This window comes from Anas acuta, chromosome 26 (genome assembly GCF_963932015.1).
Source record: "Anas acuta chromosome 26, bAnaAcu1.1, whole genome shotgun sequence".
Taxonomy (NCBI): Eukaryota; Metazoa; Chordata; class Aves; order Anseriformes; family Anatidae; genus Anas; species Anas acuta.
Window position 1 is genome coordinate 2,308,270 of NC_089004.1, and position 17,049 is coordinate 2,325,318.

Genomic DNA, 17,049 nt, shown 5'->3' on the forward strand with positions numbered 1-17,049 from the left:
CTCTCCCTGCAAGACCTCCCTAGAATTCCCCCCACCTCCAGATAGCCTTCCAGGTAACTCCAGGAAGCCAAGACCACCTAGGAACCTCCCTCTCCCCAGGAACCTCAAACCCTCCAACAGCCCTGTGTAGGTGGAGTCGCCATCCCTGGGGGTGTTTAAGGTTGGACTTGGTGCTTGGGGACACGGTTTAGTGGGTGATGTTGGTGGTAGGGGGATAGTTGGACCAGATGACCTCGGAGGCCTTTTCCAACCTTAATCATTCTATGATTCTATGATCTACCCCAAAAAGCCTGGCACCCCAGAACTCCCCTATTCTCTCAGAATCCCACACAAACTCCAAGATGCCTGTAAATCCCAAGACCTCTCCTCTATGCCCAATGAACACAGGCATTCAGAGCCCCAGTGCCCTCCATAACCATTCCCCTGCAGACCCCAGAATACAGGCAAGCCTGGTCCCCACCATCACCCGTTCAGGACACTCAGCCCTCTAGTCACCTGCTGTACTCATGTTCCTTGTGAGAAACCTCTGGATGCCTGGGTTCCCCAGCAGAACAAATCAGACCCAGGCGAGCTGTTCAGGAACCATGTTTATTCAATCCAAGTGTGTGGGGGAAATTGAGGTGGTGGAGCAACCTCCTGAGTATTCCTGGAGGCACAGTTTTACAGTGTGTGGGTCTTTGTGTCCCACGGGGTCCACACAATTTAGGGCAAAGTACCATGGGGGCTGAGGAGGGATCTGGGGTCAATTTTGCTCTGTAGAGATGCCCATTGGGAGACCAATAGGGGGGGTACAGAGTTTTTAAGGTCCACTAAGTGTTACGGTGGGTGTCAGATGATCTAGAGGAAACCTCAAGGCAGTTGGGGCCACGTAAGGCTGAGGGCACAGTGAGGACACACACACTGAGGTCAGTATAGGCATGGGGCAAGGTGCCCCGGGTGATCCAGCGCCGGGTGCCTGGCTGGTAGGCATGGATCAAGTGAGTGTCCCGGTAGGTTTCATGACTGTACCCACCCAGTACGAGCAGCTCCCCTCCCAGCACAGCTGCACCCCCCACTACATGGGCTTGGGGCAGGGGGCTGAGCAGGACCCAGATATTTAGCTTGGGGCTGTAGACCTCAAAGGCCAGCTGGTCCTTGTAGCCACTCTGCCCATCCCGCTGGCACAGCCCCCCAGCCACATAGAGCTGCCCACCTGCCTCCTCCATGACATGGCCAGCTCGCTGGCCATTCATGGGGGCCAGGAGCGTGGCAGGAGCACCCGGAACATAGCGCAGAAGGGCCGTCTGGCACTGGTACGCCTCGTCACAGCCCCCTGACACATAGAGGGCACCATCCAGGGCACATGCTGCATGCCCACACAGAGCCATCGGCAGGGGCTGGCACGTCCTGGGCAAGGAGAGAGGGAACAGTGAAGGGCACGTAAAGCAGGGCTGCCCCTCAGTGGCTGCCTGGCCAGCAGGTCCCTGCTGAGCACTGCTGGCCATGGATCTTTTGATCACTCAGCAGGCACTGCTGGCTGAGCCCCAGTGGGCAGCATTAGCTGCATGTAATGGATGAACAAGGGGCATCGCTCTTCAACAAATGACACCCTTAGTTGACCTAGTTGCTCACTAGGGACTTCCCCAGTGAGCAGTGTTGGCCAACACCTGGCGGAGCACCCAAAGAACATAGCTGGAAGGTATTTAAATGATTCCTGTCACTGAGAGATGGCCAGCAGACCCTCAGTGAACACTACTGGCCAACCCGTTCACTACCAATAGGCATCACTGGCCAGCACCCAGTGTCCCAAGGGACACTTCTTCTACACATGCCAACTGCAGGCCAGTGACTCCTCCATGGGAGCGTCAGTGGGCACTCAGTGGGCACCACTGGCTAATGCAAGGGGCTATGAGGGCAGAGGAAAGCAGGTGTCCGAGAGGAGAGGTCTCACCTCCAGGTGTCAGCAGACAGGTCATAGCACTCCACCGTGTCTGTGCAGTACAGGTCACCTGAGCTGCCCCCCAGGGCATAGATGAAGCCCCCAAGTGCCACAGCAGCGAAGTAGCTCCGCCCGCAGGTCATGCTGGCCAGGCGCTCCCAGGAGTCGTCCATGGGCCGATACCTGGTGTTGAAAGGACATGGGGGCAAGAGACTAGCCATTACCCACAGTGGCATGAGGTGGCGTTGGCACTGCTGAGGACAGCAAACCACCCACAAGCAACCAACCCCATAATGCCCTGGAGACCCTTGCATAGAAACATCCTCCCCCCTCCAGCAATACGGATCCCGTAAGGCTGTGAGGCCACATATCCTGGTGGGGACCTCCCTGCCTTGTCCCCTACAAGTCCTGTAACATCCCCAGGTGGGATAGCTCCACAGGGACAGGAAGATCCCAGTCCAACAGATAACCAAAATACCACAGAGCCTTGGGTCCATGTGGTAGCTCTTGCTCCCCCAATAATTCCAATCCCACAGGACGCCTCTCGGTCCCCTGTAGCCCTCACCTGTAAACACTGGCCAGGGTGTCATGGACCCCATAGTAGCGCTTTCCACCCAGGACGTAGAGGATGTTGCCTACCACAGCTACAGCATGGCGGAAGCGTGGACCGTCAGGAAAGTCCCCCAGTGCCCTCCACTCCACACGCTTCACCAGCCCCACAGCACTGAGGTAGCGGTGGGCAAACCAGAGGTGCCTGCTGGGCTTCCGAGCAGCCATGTTGGTTGTCAGTTTGTCTCCACCACAGACCACCAGCACCTCTTGCAAGGAACGCACCCGGCACGGCAGCTGGGCCTCCGAGTTCAAACTTGCTATCATGAGCTGGCGGAGGAGGCCTGGGTCAGCTGCCCCTGCGGCCACCGACTGGACCTTCTTCAGCTCCTGACCGGACATGAGGGCAAAGCGAACAGATGACAAGACTTCCTTGGCTATGTCCTCTTGGCCATCTCCATTGGCCACGAGCCACCGGGATGCTGCTTCCAAAGCCTCCAGTTCATTGAGGACATTGAGACCATCAGAGCGGAGGAGGTGGATCAGGAGGTGTGCAGGAAGCTCCAGGAAGGCCGGTGTGGTCACCACAGAGGGGAAGGTGGCCAAGATGTAGTCCTCTGCCACGCGGCTCACCTGGGCCAGCCCATAGGCCACAGCAAAGGCCAACACATCCAGACCAGTTTCTGGGGTCAGGCCATGGGTGAAAACATCCAGGCAGAGGGTGAGGAGCCCCCAGGCCTGGTAGCGCAGGGAGGTCTCGGCTGCCTCCAGGACTACAGGCCATGGTCCGGCCACAGCCCCTGTGTAGGCAAAGGAGAGGAGGAGGCGCAGCTCCTCTGGGGACAGTCCCGTGGCCAGTGGGGCAGCAGGGTCGTGGGTTGCCTCCCGCATGGGGCAAGTGAAGAGGGCCCGGAAGAAGTCACAGGAGCAGCTCAGGGCCAGGCGCTGAACTAGGTGAAAGGAGGGAAAATGATGGGGGCAGGAGGGGGACCCAGTGTCTGGGTACTGCCCTTTGCACCTTGCAGCCCCCCAGAAGCTCAGGCATCCCCTGCTGGTCCTCCTGCTGACCCGACAGGACCAGACATGGGGCACCTCCAGCTCCCGCCCCACTTCAAGACAGGCACTGGAGACCCTGGCACTGACCCTGTGCACCCACCCTCCCTTCCCGGGGACCTAGGGGTCCCAGCTAGCCCTGCCACCTCCTCAATTCCCTCCCTTCCTCCCCCCGCAAGAGCCCACCCCCGGCTCACCTGGGATAACCTCATCCCCTGCCTGCAGCTGGAGGTCGCAACCCAAGCCGCAGGCATGGAGCTTCTCCATGGCTCTGAGAGTCTCCCACTGCTCCTCCAGGGCCTCAGGACCCCCCTCCTGGTGGTCATTCTCCAGCCTGGAGGCACAGGCTGCCACCACCCGGGGGGCCCCCAGAGCCCTTGCAGCCTCCTCCACCTCCTTCTCTCTGCCACAGGGCATGGTTCCCTCATAGGCAAAGGCCAGCACGGCTCGCCAGCCCCATAGTGTGACCCCCGGTGGAAGGGGGACATGAGAAGGGGGTCCCTGGCGCAGCTCTCTGGTCCTGCCCTCCAGAAAGCGTAGGAAGAAGGAGCTGATGGATGCTAGGACCACGGCATGGGCCACATCACCCTCCGGACCCACAGCCACGTCCACCAGCTGTCCTGCGGTGCGGAGGTCATTGGCGACAGCCAGGAACTGTCCGGCGTGGGTCCCATCCCGCAGTTGCCACTGGGATGGGGATGGCCCCTCTGCAACCCACATCTTGCCTGTGGGAACATAGGGAGCAGAGGTAAGGGTGCCATCCCCACAGCCAGAGCCTCTGGCCAATGGCTGGCACTGCCCCATAGCGAAAGCCACTAGATCCATTGCCAAAGGCTCTAGAGACCACCACCAGGCTCTGCTACTGCCCCACAGCTGAATTTGATGCCCCTTGCTGAAACTGCAGCTCCAGAGATGAATGTGATGCCACCTATCTGCCTCACCACTCAACCCTCTGCTTTACAGCATGGGATGAAGCTACTGAGCCATCGCCAAAGCCAACTGAAAGCCACAGCCCCACAGCTGCGTGTCCCCCATCAAAGCTTCTGCCCCATAGCAGAAGCCACGAAGTTCTGGCCCAGCCGTTGCCCCACGTTCAAAACTACTGGAGCACCACCACCACCAAAGCTGCTGACCCCTGCCCTGCCTCTCCTTGAAGACACCGCTCCCACCCCTTTGGTGCCCACTGCATGCAGCCACCCGTTGCCCCATAAACCATGCGTGATGCCATGCGTTGTGCGTCCTCTCACACCGTTTGCCGTGCTGCATCGTGCCGACCCTGGCACGGCACATCACGCTGCATGCCCCGTCGCCCCGTGGCACCCCGCGCATCGATTGCGTTGTTGTGGGGTGTCGAGTGTCCTTTGCAGTGCTGCCTGTCGCGTGGCACGTGCCGTGCGCTGCATCCTGCGCTGCCGTGCTGCGCGGTGTGTGGCAATCGCGCACCCGTCCCCCCTTACCGCCTGCCGCAGCTCCAGGACGCTCCTGTGACCCCCCAGGAATGTGTCCGGGTAATTATAGCCCAGCCTGGACACGTGGCCCCAGCAACGGAGCTGGGATGGGCCCAGGCAGAGGGAGGGCCGTGGCCCCTGTCCCCGGGACGGGGCGGTCGGACACTGGGGTTCCCTGAGGACGGCAGGGCAGGAGGACGCCGCTGGGATTATTTTCACCCCTCTCAGGCAAGGAGGGTGCAGGTAGGGCCATAAACCCTGGGTTTAACCCCAACAGGCCGTGCCAGCCTCTGGCCCATCAGATTCCCCCCCCAAACCTTGCTCATTCTTATGGAGCCCCTTCCACAGCCCCCACCAGCATCCCCCACCCCAAAAAAGCCCTTGTGTCAGAGCAACGACCCCCCCTGCACCGCCAGCTGTATGGCAGGGAGACACCCCCGCTGTTCTCCCAAGCTGCTGCCCAGCCCCGCCAACGCCCCCAGAGAAGAGGCAGGGTTCCCCAGCCCACACCAGGGGTCACACAGGGACACCAACAGGGACACGACCCTTGGGGCCCTCACGTGCACCCAGAGCAGCACAGCCTACCATGGCCGTGACCATGTCCCCACCCCATGCTGCTCCATCCCCAACTCTTCTGACCCTGGATCCCCAAGTCTCCATGTCTGCTGTCCCAACACCCTCCCATCTCGCTGTGCTCCCCTCTCCAACCCTGTTTCCCCTAGTACCCGTGTTTCCCCTCTATGAACTCATATCCCCAGCCCCAAATTTCCTGTCCCTATACCCTCATATTCCCGTGTATCTGGCTCAATTTTCCACGTCCCTAGAGATGAAAGTCCATTTTCTTCTCTGGGTCCATTTTCCAGTGCTTATCTACCCCAACTGTAAGATTGTATTTTCTTGTTCTAGCCAGGCACAGTTTCACCTTCTGCAACTTGCACTTATTATTTTCGTCCTTTCACTGTGCACCTGAATCTACCTTTTCTGTAACCACCAACTTGTGAAAAATCCTATTTGATCACTCCATCACCTTCTTTTCTCTGGGCTGAGCAATCCAGTTCTATTAGCCTCTCCTCATGCATCCCACACCTCAACACCCTAAAGCTGTTTGGTGGCCTTTGCTGGATGTGCTGCAGTCTGCACACTGAACATTTGACCACATCTGCTCCACCTCTGAGCTGGAAGACCTCTGGAGATCCCTTCCAACCTCAGGTATTTCCCAATTCTTTAGTTGTGGGCTCTAGACTTCCTTAAATGCTTACAGGAGAAAGCAACCAAGCTCCCAGACACTTAGCTACGGGCAAACCATAACCCCTCCACCCCTCAAATTCTTCAACCTTAACCTAAAGCCAAACGTATCAGCTGTGACTCCAGACCCTAACTGACCGACTCAGTAAGGTGCCATCTTGCAGGACAAAATCTTGCAGGACTCAACAGAAACTACACAGCTAAAAAGCCTGACTGAAAACATTAACTCTGCCCCTCAAGTTTGAACACACAATACAGAGAAACAGAGGCAAAGTGACTCATGCATGAAAAAAATTCTCAGCAAGATCAAAACCGTGTTTCAATGCCTTCAGCTTTTTCCACATCTCAGTCCCAACCCTGTAAATAGCTGGATGATGTTAAAATTTAGCGACAACTCATTTGACAGTATCTTTATTATACAATGTCTTATTACATACAGCACTCAAAGGACAGCTTGCACGGAGGAATGGCAACATTTACAGCCTGGGAGGTCCTGTCAGCCTCCAGCCCTCCTGTCTACCTATCTTCATTAAAGCAGCAGCAGCTCCAAAACCCAAACACGCAATGGTGCCCGTCATGTAACTGCGAGCTGGAAAAAAAGAAAGAAAAAACAACCAATTAAATCAAAAAAGATCTATCAAGACACAAGTACTACGCAGTAGATCTTGACATACTCTGCAATTTTTCATCAGCAGTTCGTGGTCCCTTGACCATATCACTGAGGGCCAAGAGAAATCAGAAAAATGTATTTTTTCAATTAAGTTTTCTCATGATTTTGCCTACAGTTTCAACTATAAATATCTATAATCCACTGCCCCGTCTCCTTACACAGGGAATCTTAAATTGCTTACTTCAATGACTAAAACAACAACTGCTGCTTCAAACTCTCATCAGTTTAGCAACCAGGAAAAGTAAAGAGAAATCCTACTTCACCAGAATAGCAACTTCAGAAAAAAAAAAAACACACTCAGATCTTTAATACTGAGTCTACAAATGCCTGCAGAAAACAATACTGTGTAAAAATCTGCAGGAATTAATCTAGCCTGACAACATCATGTGAGCAAGAGCCAAAAGATACAGCTCATCCCTCAGACTGCATGAAAAATTCACAAAGCAGATGATAGACTACATTTTCAATGTAAAATAAATTACATCTGCTGTTAAGAAAACAGATTTCCACACCTATGTTTTTCATATCCTGCAATTTCAAGTTACAACTTGTAGTTATAATCGTCAGAGCTGGGTCAGCTCCATTTCAAGTTGTAAATCATCTTGCTATCATCTCTGGTCTCCCTCTGTATTTGTAGTATTTGTTTTAGCAGACCTATGCAATGAAGCATCACTGAAACTGGCGTAAAAGGGAATATAGACACAGAGATGAATCTTTACCAAATAAGCCTGACATCAAGATTATTTAACTATTTTCCCTAATACAAACGTTTCTGAAAACAGAGGGCTCATTTCATTGCAGGCATTACCTCTTGCACCTAAGACAACTCCTGTTACACAGCCTCCTATGAAATAGTTCAAAGGATCCTCTGGCTTCTCTCGGATTTGGGCACTGAGGCAGGTAGTCAAGCCAAACACGGCTCCTAGTGTAGCTGTAAACAAAAGGTAAAGAAACCAAATAAACCCCCTCGAGGAACTGAGAATAAAATACAGAGCATATTTTGGAGAAGCATGGTGCCATTCACCAGTTCCACTGGGAGGATAATGAAGCATTAACATCTGCTTATGATTACCTGGGACCATCGTAACCCAGGCACATGATTAGACTCCAGCACTGTCTAAGTCCCATGGGATTCCTTCTGGTACCTCCTCTGGTTTAGAAGCAGCACAGCCACGCTGTGCAGTGCAGATCCTGCACCAGCAGGTCCAGCTCGGTCATGGCTGGAAGGGGCTGTGTGCCACAAGGCTGGCATGTCCGCATGGCTACAGACAAAGGCCACCACGTCCAGCTTGCTTATGAGCTTGGAATTCATAAGAACCCTTGCTCGTGAGGCAATGGGACAGCCCCCAGGCACTCAGCGGGTAAGAGAAGAGAGGAGCAGGTTTCTCTGGAGCACTTTTGCTCAGGATGCAGGAGATAGCAGTGCAGTGTTTATGCTCGTTGCTGAAACTTTGCTCCTGAGCCCCTCTGTACCCAGCCTCGCAGGGAATCAGGTAGAGAAATGCAGGCGGCTCTGCTCTCTTTAAAGGTTGGTTTGCCCTTGCACTTTACATGTACATCCTGCTTTTGCCTACCTGGGACTTGTAATGATTTTTAGAAAACAGAAAAATTGACTGAATTTGTAAGTTACTGATTTTTTTAAAAATTGATTTTGGTATTGTAAATTGATTCCACAAACTGAATTAAGACAATGCAATGTAGCATTTTCTTGTCTACTGAATTACACATCCCGTTCCATCTGTGTAACTGAAAACTTTGGCAAATAGCCACGTCAAGCAAACATATAAAAAGCTTATTTGGTTTATAATATAGGTTCTTGATCAGAAATGTAAAACTGGCTACCAGGCACTGTCTCCAGGTTCTAATTCATCCTTCTGGGAACAACACACTGACTCAAAAATGCCCAAGATGAAGTTTCCAGCCTATATGGAAACTCATAAACTGGAAGCTCATGTTATAAAGCCCATCACTTTTTCCGCAGAAAATGTGATTACACTGATCCTAAAGTCAATTTAAAAGAACGCTAAAGAAACAAAAACCAAGGACAGAGACCAAGGATTCTGCAGGCAAAACACAGGGTTCCAGCCCATCAGGCTTGGCCTCCTTAGCAGTGGACATGATAAAATTCTTCCTGAGGTGTGAAAAGTAGCAAGAGGATTCTGTGCTAGTTCAGGATTACAAGAGTTATCCAAGTAATAACTAGTGACATTATCTGGTCCATTACAATGACCTGTCAGGGCTCAAGTCATTACGTGAGATTGCAGGTCCTATTTTAGAGTTGAAAAACTCAAAACTGCAGATGTGGATCAGTTCTGAATCAGCTTCTCGTTCAGAACACCAGTGCTGGGGTGACAGATAGAGGTGGCACAGGCCATTAAATTACACTGAAAAACAAGGTGAGCTTAGCGAAAAGAAACTGCATTTGCCAAGGGTTTGGGGAGGGAGAGGGGGCACCCTTGTGGATATGTACCTGCATCTGGAACAGACCCTCAGCTCCCTGCTTACTTCTTCAGCATTCTCTCCCTCTTGCAGACCACAGACAACTCAAGACAACTAAATGGTTTCTTCTTGGCTATACAGCATGATTGGAAAAAAAACACTCATTTTCCTTTTAGCTTTTCAGAAACAGAAAGTCATTTATTAAGGGTAGTGCCTAACTTATATGAAGTAGAGGAGTAAAACAATTTTGCTTTAAAGTTTGCTTAAAAATAACTTTTGCTTCCCTTATGCTTTTGTCTTAGAACTGAATACACACACACCTACATATAAATATATTAAGTATTAAAAACTTGTACCTTTTACTCTAGTTTGTAAGAAATGCATCCTTTAAGCCTTAAATAAAGACTATGGTACTTGTTCTTATCCAGTTTTAGGGGCTGTCACCACAGGATGCACCTTCAGCCTGAGCTGTGATGGCTGTTCCTGTGTCTCAAGCACCTAACCAGGAGTTTCTTCTGCTATCCCCCCCGCAATTTGTGGCATTCCATTATCCAGCAGAAAACATTACCCACAGGCAAGTGACACTTGCGCATATAAATAAGTCATAAGATGGAATAAAGCAAAAGGAAGACACCAGCTGCAGCACTTTGCTCTTAGGTGCTTTGAGGCGCTTTAGCATTTTGGCTTCCAGCTCCTGTCCTTAAACTGCTTAGAGGTAGGTGGAGGTGGAAGCACTGAGCCAAAGGGCCCCAGGGGACCGAGCACGGCCGGAGCCGAGTCCCGGCTGCAGGGCGCAGCCCCTTACCCATCGTGGCGCTGTCGGCGGCTGCCATCTGCAAGGCGGCGATCGCAGTGCTGGGCCGGAGCAGGATGATGCGGTAGGCCGACCCGACCAGGCCTGCAAGACGGAACGGGCCGGGTGAGCAGCGGGATGGGACCCACCGGGACCCCCCTGCAGCAGCACGGCAGCACCGGAGCCCGAGCACCGGGACGCGCCCGAGGGAACTGCGACCGGTCCGGGGCCGCCCTGCCCCGCTCCGCCAGCCCACCCCCGGCGGAGCTCGCCCCCCGGCCCAGCCTCGAAGCCGCGGTCGCCCCGCTCCTTACCGGCGGCGGCACCGACGCGGGTGGTGAGCCAGGTGCGGCGCGGGCACTCCTCGCCCTCGGGGCCGTCCCAGTAGCCCGCCATGGCGCCGCAAGGGCACGGCCGCGCTCTCGCGAGATGGCGGCGCCGGGGCCTCGCCTCGCTCCGCCCCGGGCCGGCGGCTGAGGGAGGCTGCGGGGACCCGGGGGAGCCGAGTGTGGGGGGGGGTGGAAGCGGCCCCGGCGGAGCCCCGAGGGGGTTTCTCGGGGGCTGTGAGGGGATTGACGGCTGGGGAAGGGAGGGGGGAGCTCCAGGGCTTGAAGTGCTGGCAGTACTTGAAGGGAGCGTATAAAGAGGAGGAGGAGGAGCTCCTGTTTACGTGTTGGTAGTGACAGGACAAGGGGGAATGGTTTTAAACCAAGACGGGAGATTTAGGTTGGAAATTAGGAGGAAGTTTTTCACTCGGGGTGGTGAGGCAGTGAAACGGGTTGCCCAGGGAGGCTGTGGATGCCCCACCCCTGGAGGCGGTGGGTGGATATAGAGCCCCCAGAGCAGGAGGGGTGAAACTGGATGACCCTTAAGGTCCTTTTTAACCCAGGCCATTCTATGATTTTGTGAGGAGAAGCATTCATCGCCGAAATCCCCTCGCGAGGCTGGATTCTGTCGTGGTTTTAAGCCACGGGGTGAGGCAGGTGGGTGCTGTGCAACTCGCAGGCTTCTCACGGAGAAACTGCAGGATCGGTGCTTCTGCTGCTTCCCGGGGTTTTAATTCAAACCACGGTCCTGCCAAATCCCCAGCAGTGGTCCGAAGGTGCTGCTGCACCAAGCTCTGCCTGTCTGCTATGCGACCCTCGGGATTTACCAAATTCCCGTCATTTTTCTAAGTTCATCTTTAGGTAAAGCAGAATCCCAAAAACCCAGCTGGCGGTCACTGAACCTGCATTTTGGTGGAGCTGGTGACGTGCTGCCCATCACAAATACCTTTCATACAGGATAGGCTGTGTTAATTCCTCAGTCACAAACGAGCAACGAGAATAGATAAAATGCTTCCAGTAGAAAAATTAATTTTGAGAAACTGTTTTGAACAAATGTATATTTATACAACTAGTTTTTGCTTTTTGCTCACAGCAGCAGAGGCATGTGGGAGAAACACCTTCAGTGTGATCCGTTCAGAGCCGGGACAGTAAGCACAACTTTGAATAATAAATGAATAATAAATGTCTCAGGAAGCTCTGTGAGTGGCTTTGCTCAACTGTTGGCATTTGGTTACCTGATGGAATGCTTGTGAGATGACTGCAGAGTTTGAAGAAACAGCCAGGAAGTTCCCTAATTCACCTTTTTTTCTGTTGGTCAGCCGTGGGCCAACAGACAGGTTTTCTTTCTAAGTTTTTTTCTGCGTATCTGGCACAAAGCCTCACTGTCCTGACCTGACCTGACGTGGAGACGCAGCTAGGTTCAGGACAGAGCTGGCTGTGGGTACAAGTACTGGTCTGACTCCTTCCGCATCCCACCCCCAGAACTGATTTCTTCAGGTCCAGCCTGGATGTATGTTTAGGCCAGGGGTAGGATACCTTTGATGCAGAACTAGCTAATTTTCATCCAGTGCAAGGTGCTCTAGCAGAAAGCAGATATTACCCTGATCTTGTGATCTTTGTGAGACCTCCAAGACCTGTTGAATTCATTGCACGGCCTCTGTATGCCCAAATGTTTTCTAAAGCGAAGGGCTTCGTGAATGCGCTCCTATTTCCTGAAGTTCTTTAGAAGGACAAACTCTGGAAGATTTGTGGCTACTTCACCTCCCCCTGCTGTGAATAGGCTCATCGTGCACACACAATGAAGTTACCCTACACTGAGCTGATGTTGGAAAACACATCAGCTTTATATTCTAATGTTTCCTGCTGTGAAAGCATTGGCTTTCACAGATATAATGCCTACACAAGGACTTTATTATACCTGAAATTCTTTAGAAAAGTAATTGTATTTCATGTTTCAACACATAGTCAATTCTTGGCTCTTAAAGTATCACTTGAGAACAGATAGTACAGCTCTGTACTAACAACACACCCTTCTGATAACTCCAATCCTTTAATTTTTCAGCAGTGGATGGTTTTCCGGTTGTACTTTTATTTTTGGTTTTGTTTTTGTTTATTTGTGTGCGTGGTTAAGGGCTACAGATATAACTAGTTAGGACTTGAGCTATTTCCTTTGGATTTTCAAGGGCTCTATTCTAATTCTGTCCTCTGTGTACTGTTTTATCTTTTTCTTCTGAAATAATAAAGATGTATTGATACATTTAGGCCACACTGTATGTATTTTTCAGTGGTTGTCACTTTGCTAATAAAAATATTTAACAACTTACTATCATTTTTTCTCAGTGGTATGCCTTCAAATCAGGCTCTTCCATTCTTATTTTGCCACTGTTAACATAACTTCAGTAGCTGACTGGATGAAGTCCTTAACTGGCTGGAATCTTGGTTCAAGCTTTATCTTCTCTTTAAGCATCTTTAAGATACGCTAAGGCATGTAGCATAAAGCATGTAGCTTTAGCATACCTTAAAGATTAAGTTGGAGCTGCTGGGTGGCATGCAAGATGAGGATGGCATGGTCATCTCCAGCCCAGAGCTGCCCCAGCTGTCAGTTTTAAGGTTGGTATTTGGGTATATTAATGAGTCTCAGCCTAATCTTAAAGCGTCTGCTTATGGTGATGGTTGTATCCAGCAATAGCAGTAGGGCCACTGTACTACTGGCCTTTGCTCCAAAAATGTGCCTGTTCTTAAAAAGAGAAACCAAACCCAACAATCAAGTACTTGCAACTTATTAAAGGAAGCAGTTCATAGAGCAGTTTTATTCCTCCTGCTAAGCACATCTAATGAAGGGTAGAATCACCATTACAGACTGCAGGGCTAGAAAACGTACGACAGCAGTCACATAGAGTGTCATGATGCATTTGCCCCAATGTAAAAAAAAATGGGGCCAGTAAGCCTTGCACGGAGTAAGGCTCTATACCAGGTAACAAATGGCACTCCACAGTTTGAGCAGGTATTGAAAGCCTTTCTGTCCTGAGCACACTATATATAGTTATTACCCGTAGTGGATTCATACTGCATCTCCTGCACGCTTTTCAGTTTTGCGCTCAGGTCAGCTCCTGGACTATTAATGCTCATCACAGAACCATTAGGAGACAGGAGCTTGCAATTTATTATAAACAAGCAAGTTCCAGGTAAAGCAACAAGCAAGTCAATCTAATTAATTAACATTACACTTAGACCAGCTATCCTGAGTCAAAATATTTTGGTTGCAGAGGGTTTACTGTAAGCCATGGCTACATGCCAGAGTTAGCTAATCCAGGCACAGGATTTGTGTTACCTCCCTGAACTGTTGGAGGTGGGGGGTAAAATGACTTGCCATTGTGCTACAAGAAACTCATTTCCCTTCTCCCTCTGGAACTGTTGTAAAAGTAAGGACAGAACCACTGCCCTGTAAATCATATCCAAAATAATTCCCCATTCTCCCCTCTTTTGGAAGCTTTTTGCATAGACTTACTCTCCACGTAGTTCAGCAGCCTAAGCTTGTAATCCGTACTTGTCAGAAAAGGAATTTTACCCCGTCTGCAAAACAGGCTAATCAAATCCAATATCAACAATCAGTAAGCTGCTTTCCAGTGCTCAGTGTAAGAAGCAAGCTCCTCAGCCCATGTGCACAACTGGTAGTCTAATGATTTTTCGGGACTATTCGGTTAACTGCCATCAGCAGCCATGCCCTCAAATTGGTTTGATTGATACCTCCTGGTCTCTTCAAGAGTGGGAGGAGGACAAATACAACATTATTACTTTTCCTAGGTTTCATTAGAATCTGAGAGTAACCTACCAAAATTCAATCAGCATCTCCTTTAAAACATACCCCCCACTCAATGCACAGGCACATTACATTCACTGCCCCCAGCAACAGAATTCCTGGGATTCCTGCTGACAAATTCAGCTGTAGTTCTTCAAACTCTTGAAAAAAGGCAGTCACTCAAAAGGGAACTTTGAATACTATCTTTAAAAAATTAAAGAAAAATCTTTGAGCATTTCTGTATAAAAGAGCTGTAACCAAAACCTATGCGTTAGGAATTGACTTCAAGAGTCTTGTATAGCAATTGTATCTTGGCACCTTTGTTGCTCTGTCCTCATCTTTACAAGGTGGAAAAAAAAGTTATCCTGGAAAATTAAAATACTATTTTGTAATGTTATTTCTGAATTTATCTGCTATCCACAACCTCTGAGCTCAAGTCCATTATAAGAAAGTCAGTGCACCAAAAGACCAAAGAACAAGGGGAGAAAAAGCGCACAGTGAAAAGTCAGTTTAATGAAATCTTGCATGACAAATTATGGCAATTATCATAACTGGAATTGCTAAGACTAGAGATTACGGAGAAACATGGTAAATTTTCAAATCTGTAAGATGTTTCTAGAAAGGAAATAAACCATTTTCTATACTCACTGGGAGAACAAGAGGCCAGTCAAACTGCAGAAAATGGGATGCATTAGGAAGAGTCTATTTAACGGCAGCAATACCTAAGCAATGGAATTGATTGGTACCTCAATGGCAAGACAAGGGGGAAAGCCATCGAAACGTTGCGGGTCTTTTATTATCTTATTTGGGTTTTATTCCTGTAGGTTTCTAACAATTTGGACACCTGCTCGGCCTGCTTTCAGTGTCAGACTGCCAAGGACTAGTTTGAGATCTTTCCCTGCCCCGTCTTCTCTGAAGCAGTGCGTTGCACACTGGGAAATGGACTGTGGAAAGATGCCAAAATGACACATTTTCTTATCTCAATGTTTAAATTTCCTGCAGGTCTAATCTTATTTTATATATTTTTTGAAATAGGTTTATTTTTTGTTTTACTACCACCACCATACTTGTAATATTTCCCCATCAGGTGTGTTACATGTTATTATCTTCAGTAACCTGTTTTCCTGGAAATTGTTAATAACTATGGTGACATCAGTCAGCAGCCAGAACAAGAGATGCAGTAATTGCTAACAACATCCATACATCAACAACAGACTTAGAAGCAAAGATGCAGGGGGAGAGTGGTGCAAGGGAAGATCATCGTAACACGGCACAACTGGGCATCGTCAGCCTCCAAAGAGCAGGAGGCTCAAGCACAGGAAACACAACACAGGGCTTGGGTTGTTTTGTTTGCTTGTTTTCTGTTAGAAGATTTAATGCAATCCCCAAATACACTTTCATATGACAGTCTTGCATAAATCTTTCAAAACACATGAGCATCATCTGGTTTTACTTGTCAGTAATTTACTAAGGCTTAAAGCAGAGAATGAAACAGAATTTTTGTTTGGTCTAACTATACCGTGCTGGACAGGGCTTGAAGTAAATCTATAGCTAATTCTGTTAGTGATTCACACTACTGTTTTTCTCTTCATTGTAAACATATGCAAGGCTTCCAGCTGAAATAAAATTTGTATCAGGTAGTAGCTGCCAGATTATTATTATTATTTTTTTTTGGAATGCTGTAGGTGCCTGTGTACCACCACTAAACCCCATCAAAGCTGGCATGCTTAGGCCAGTATTATTAATGTTCATGCACCATCAATTTCATGTTTAGGTAAAGCACCTCAAAGTGAGACTCTGCATAGACCCCAAAATTAATGGATTTTGGGACCAGGAAATAACACCTGTTTCTCCACAATTAGGCTCTGCTGACAAAGACACCTTGTTAATTTTCTTATGCTGACAACAATAAACTTTACGCTGCAAGGTTGTTTAAAAAGAGTAGTTTAAAATCTGAGTATCAGTGTAAAAAGATCAAAGATCCAAAATGCAGATCACTCATTTGAAAATACAGAAGTTCCCCAGGACACATAATGAAGAAACAATTGTGTGGGTGGGTGGTAAGAAACACGCTCATTTTCTGTTAGCGAGTTGCAAGGGAAAGGGTGCATCATAGGTTTGTGCGTGGTTAAAAAAAAAACAAACCAAAACAGAACAAAAACCCACAGCTGTAGGGAGAAAAAAATACAAAAGGAATGAGCAGACAGTCCAGAGAAATCATGAATGCAATGGCACAGCTAATCATTAGCCCCTTTTTACTCCCAAGATGCTCCTTCAGAAGGCTATCACAGGAAAAGCAACCTTTCTACCCCCCGCCCCAGCAAGTGAAGTCTCAAACAGTGGCTAAAATTGGCCAACAATTAAATTAAACGTTCTCAACCCCCAATGAAGAAAAGTGTGTTTTCATAAAATAAAGGCAATAAGGGCTGTTTTGATATAAGTTGAAAGTTGCTTTTGTGCTGCAACCTAGGTTTTCATTTTCAATTCATGCCACATTAAAATAAACTGGAAGGGGAAGAAGCATTTAAACGGTGCATTTAGACCTCCTTAGTCTAAAGGAGAAAGGGCAAGCAAATGAGAAATGATCTAGCAGTAAACTACTTATAAAGAACACAGAACACTTTGGGGAATTTACAGAAAAATGATGCAGTCACTGCTTTTAAGTGACTACCAAATTTCAACTGTGCTCCGTAACACCAGATGTTTTAATAACAAAATAAAACTCAACTTTCACACAAAAGGCCCAAATGATCAGAAAACGTCCAAAGTAAAAAAAGTGAGTTACGGTTACAGTAGGAGTACTTCAGAA

The 17,049-nt window shown here is 49.3% G+C and overlaps 2 protein-coding genes across 3 annotated transcripts; both read right to left on the reverse strand.

Annotated features, from left to right (window-relative positions):
- Positions 1–572: 572 nt before the first annotated feature.
- On the reverse strand, positions 573–5,195 carry KLHL33 (kelch like family member 33). Of its 2 annotated transcripts, none has more exons than XM_068661773.1 (5): positions 4,978–5,195; positions 3,718–4,245; positions 2,484–3,417; positions 1,931–2,101; positions 573–1,386 (listed from the first exon to the last, which is right to left on the reverse strand). In XM_068661773.1, exons 2-5 carry the CDS (start codon positions 4,238–4,240, stop codon positions 810–812), a joined length of 2,205 nt encoding a protein of 734 aa, XP_068517874.1. In that variant the 5' UTR covers positions 4,241–4,245; positions 4,978–5,195; the 3' UTR covers positions 573–809. The 2 variants fall into 2 exon arrangements, with proteins under 2 accessions (XP_068517874.1, XP_068517875.1); XM_068661774.1 differs by lacking the exon at positions 4,978–5,195 and adding an exon at positions 4,770–4,971.
- Positions 5,196–6,608: 1,413 nt separating this feature from the next.
- NDUFA11 (NADH:ubiquinone oxidoreductase subunit A11) lies at positions 6,609–10,691 on the reverse strand. The gene is made up of 4 exons (XM_068661334.1): positions 10,430–10,691; positions 10,128–10,220; positions 7,692–7,814; positions 6,609–6,802 (listed from the first exon to the last, which is right to left on the reverse strand). Exons 1-4 carry the CDS (start codon positions 10,509–10,511, stop codon positions 6,690–6,692), a joined length of 411 nt encoding a protein of 136 aa, XP_068517435.1. The 5' UTR covers positions 10,512–10,691; the 3' UTR covers positions 6,609–6,689.
- Positions 10,692–17,049: the final 6,358 nt, after the last annotated feature.

Bases quoted from the DNA above. Each gene is read 5' to 3' on its own strand.
- KLHL33 (XM_068661773.1), bottom strand. From the start codon at position 4,240: ATGTGGGTTGCAGAGGGGCCATCCCCATCCCAGTGGCAACTGCGGGAT. The intron at 2,102-2,483 runs GTGAGGGCTACA...TTTCAACACCAG, and splicing joins ACCCTGGCCAGTGTTTACAG to GTATCGGCCCATGGACGACT. The intron at 1,387-1,930 runs GTGAGACCTCTC...CTCCTTGCCCAG, and splicing joins CTGTCTGCTGACACCTGGAG to GACGTGCCAGCCCCTGCCGA.
- NDUFA11 (XM_068661334.1), bottom strand. From the start codon at position 10,511: ATGGCGGGCTACTGGGACGGCCCCGAGGGCGAGGAGTGCCCGCGCCGC. The intron at 10,221-10,429 runs GTAAGGAGCGGG...TCCGTCTTGCAG, and splicing joins CCGCGTCGGTGCCGCCGCCG to GCCTGGTCGGGTCGGCCTAC. The intron at 6,803-7,691 runs GTAATGCCTGCA...CTTTTTTTCCAG, and splicing joins AGTTGTCTTAGGTGCAAGAG to CTCGCAGTTACATGACGGGC.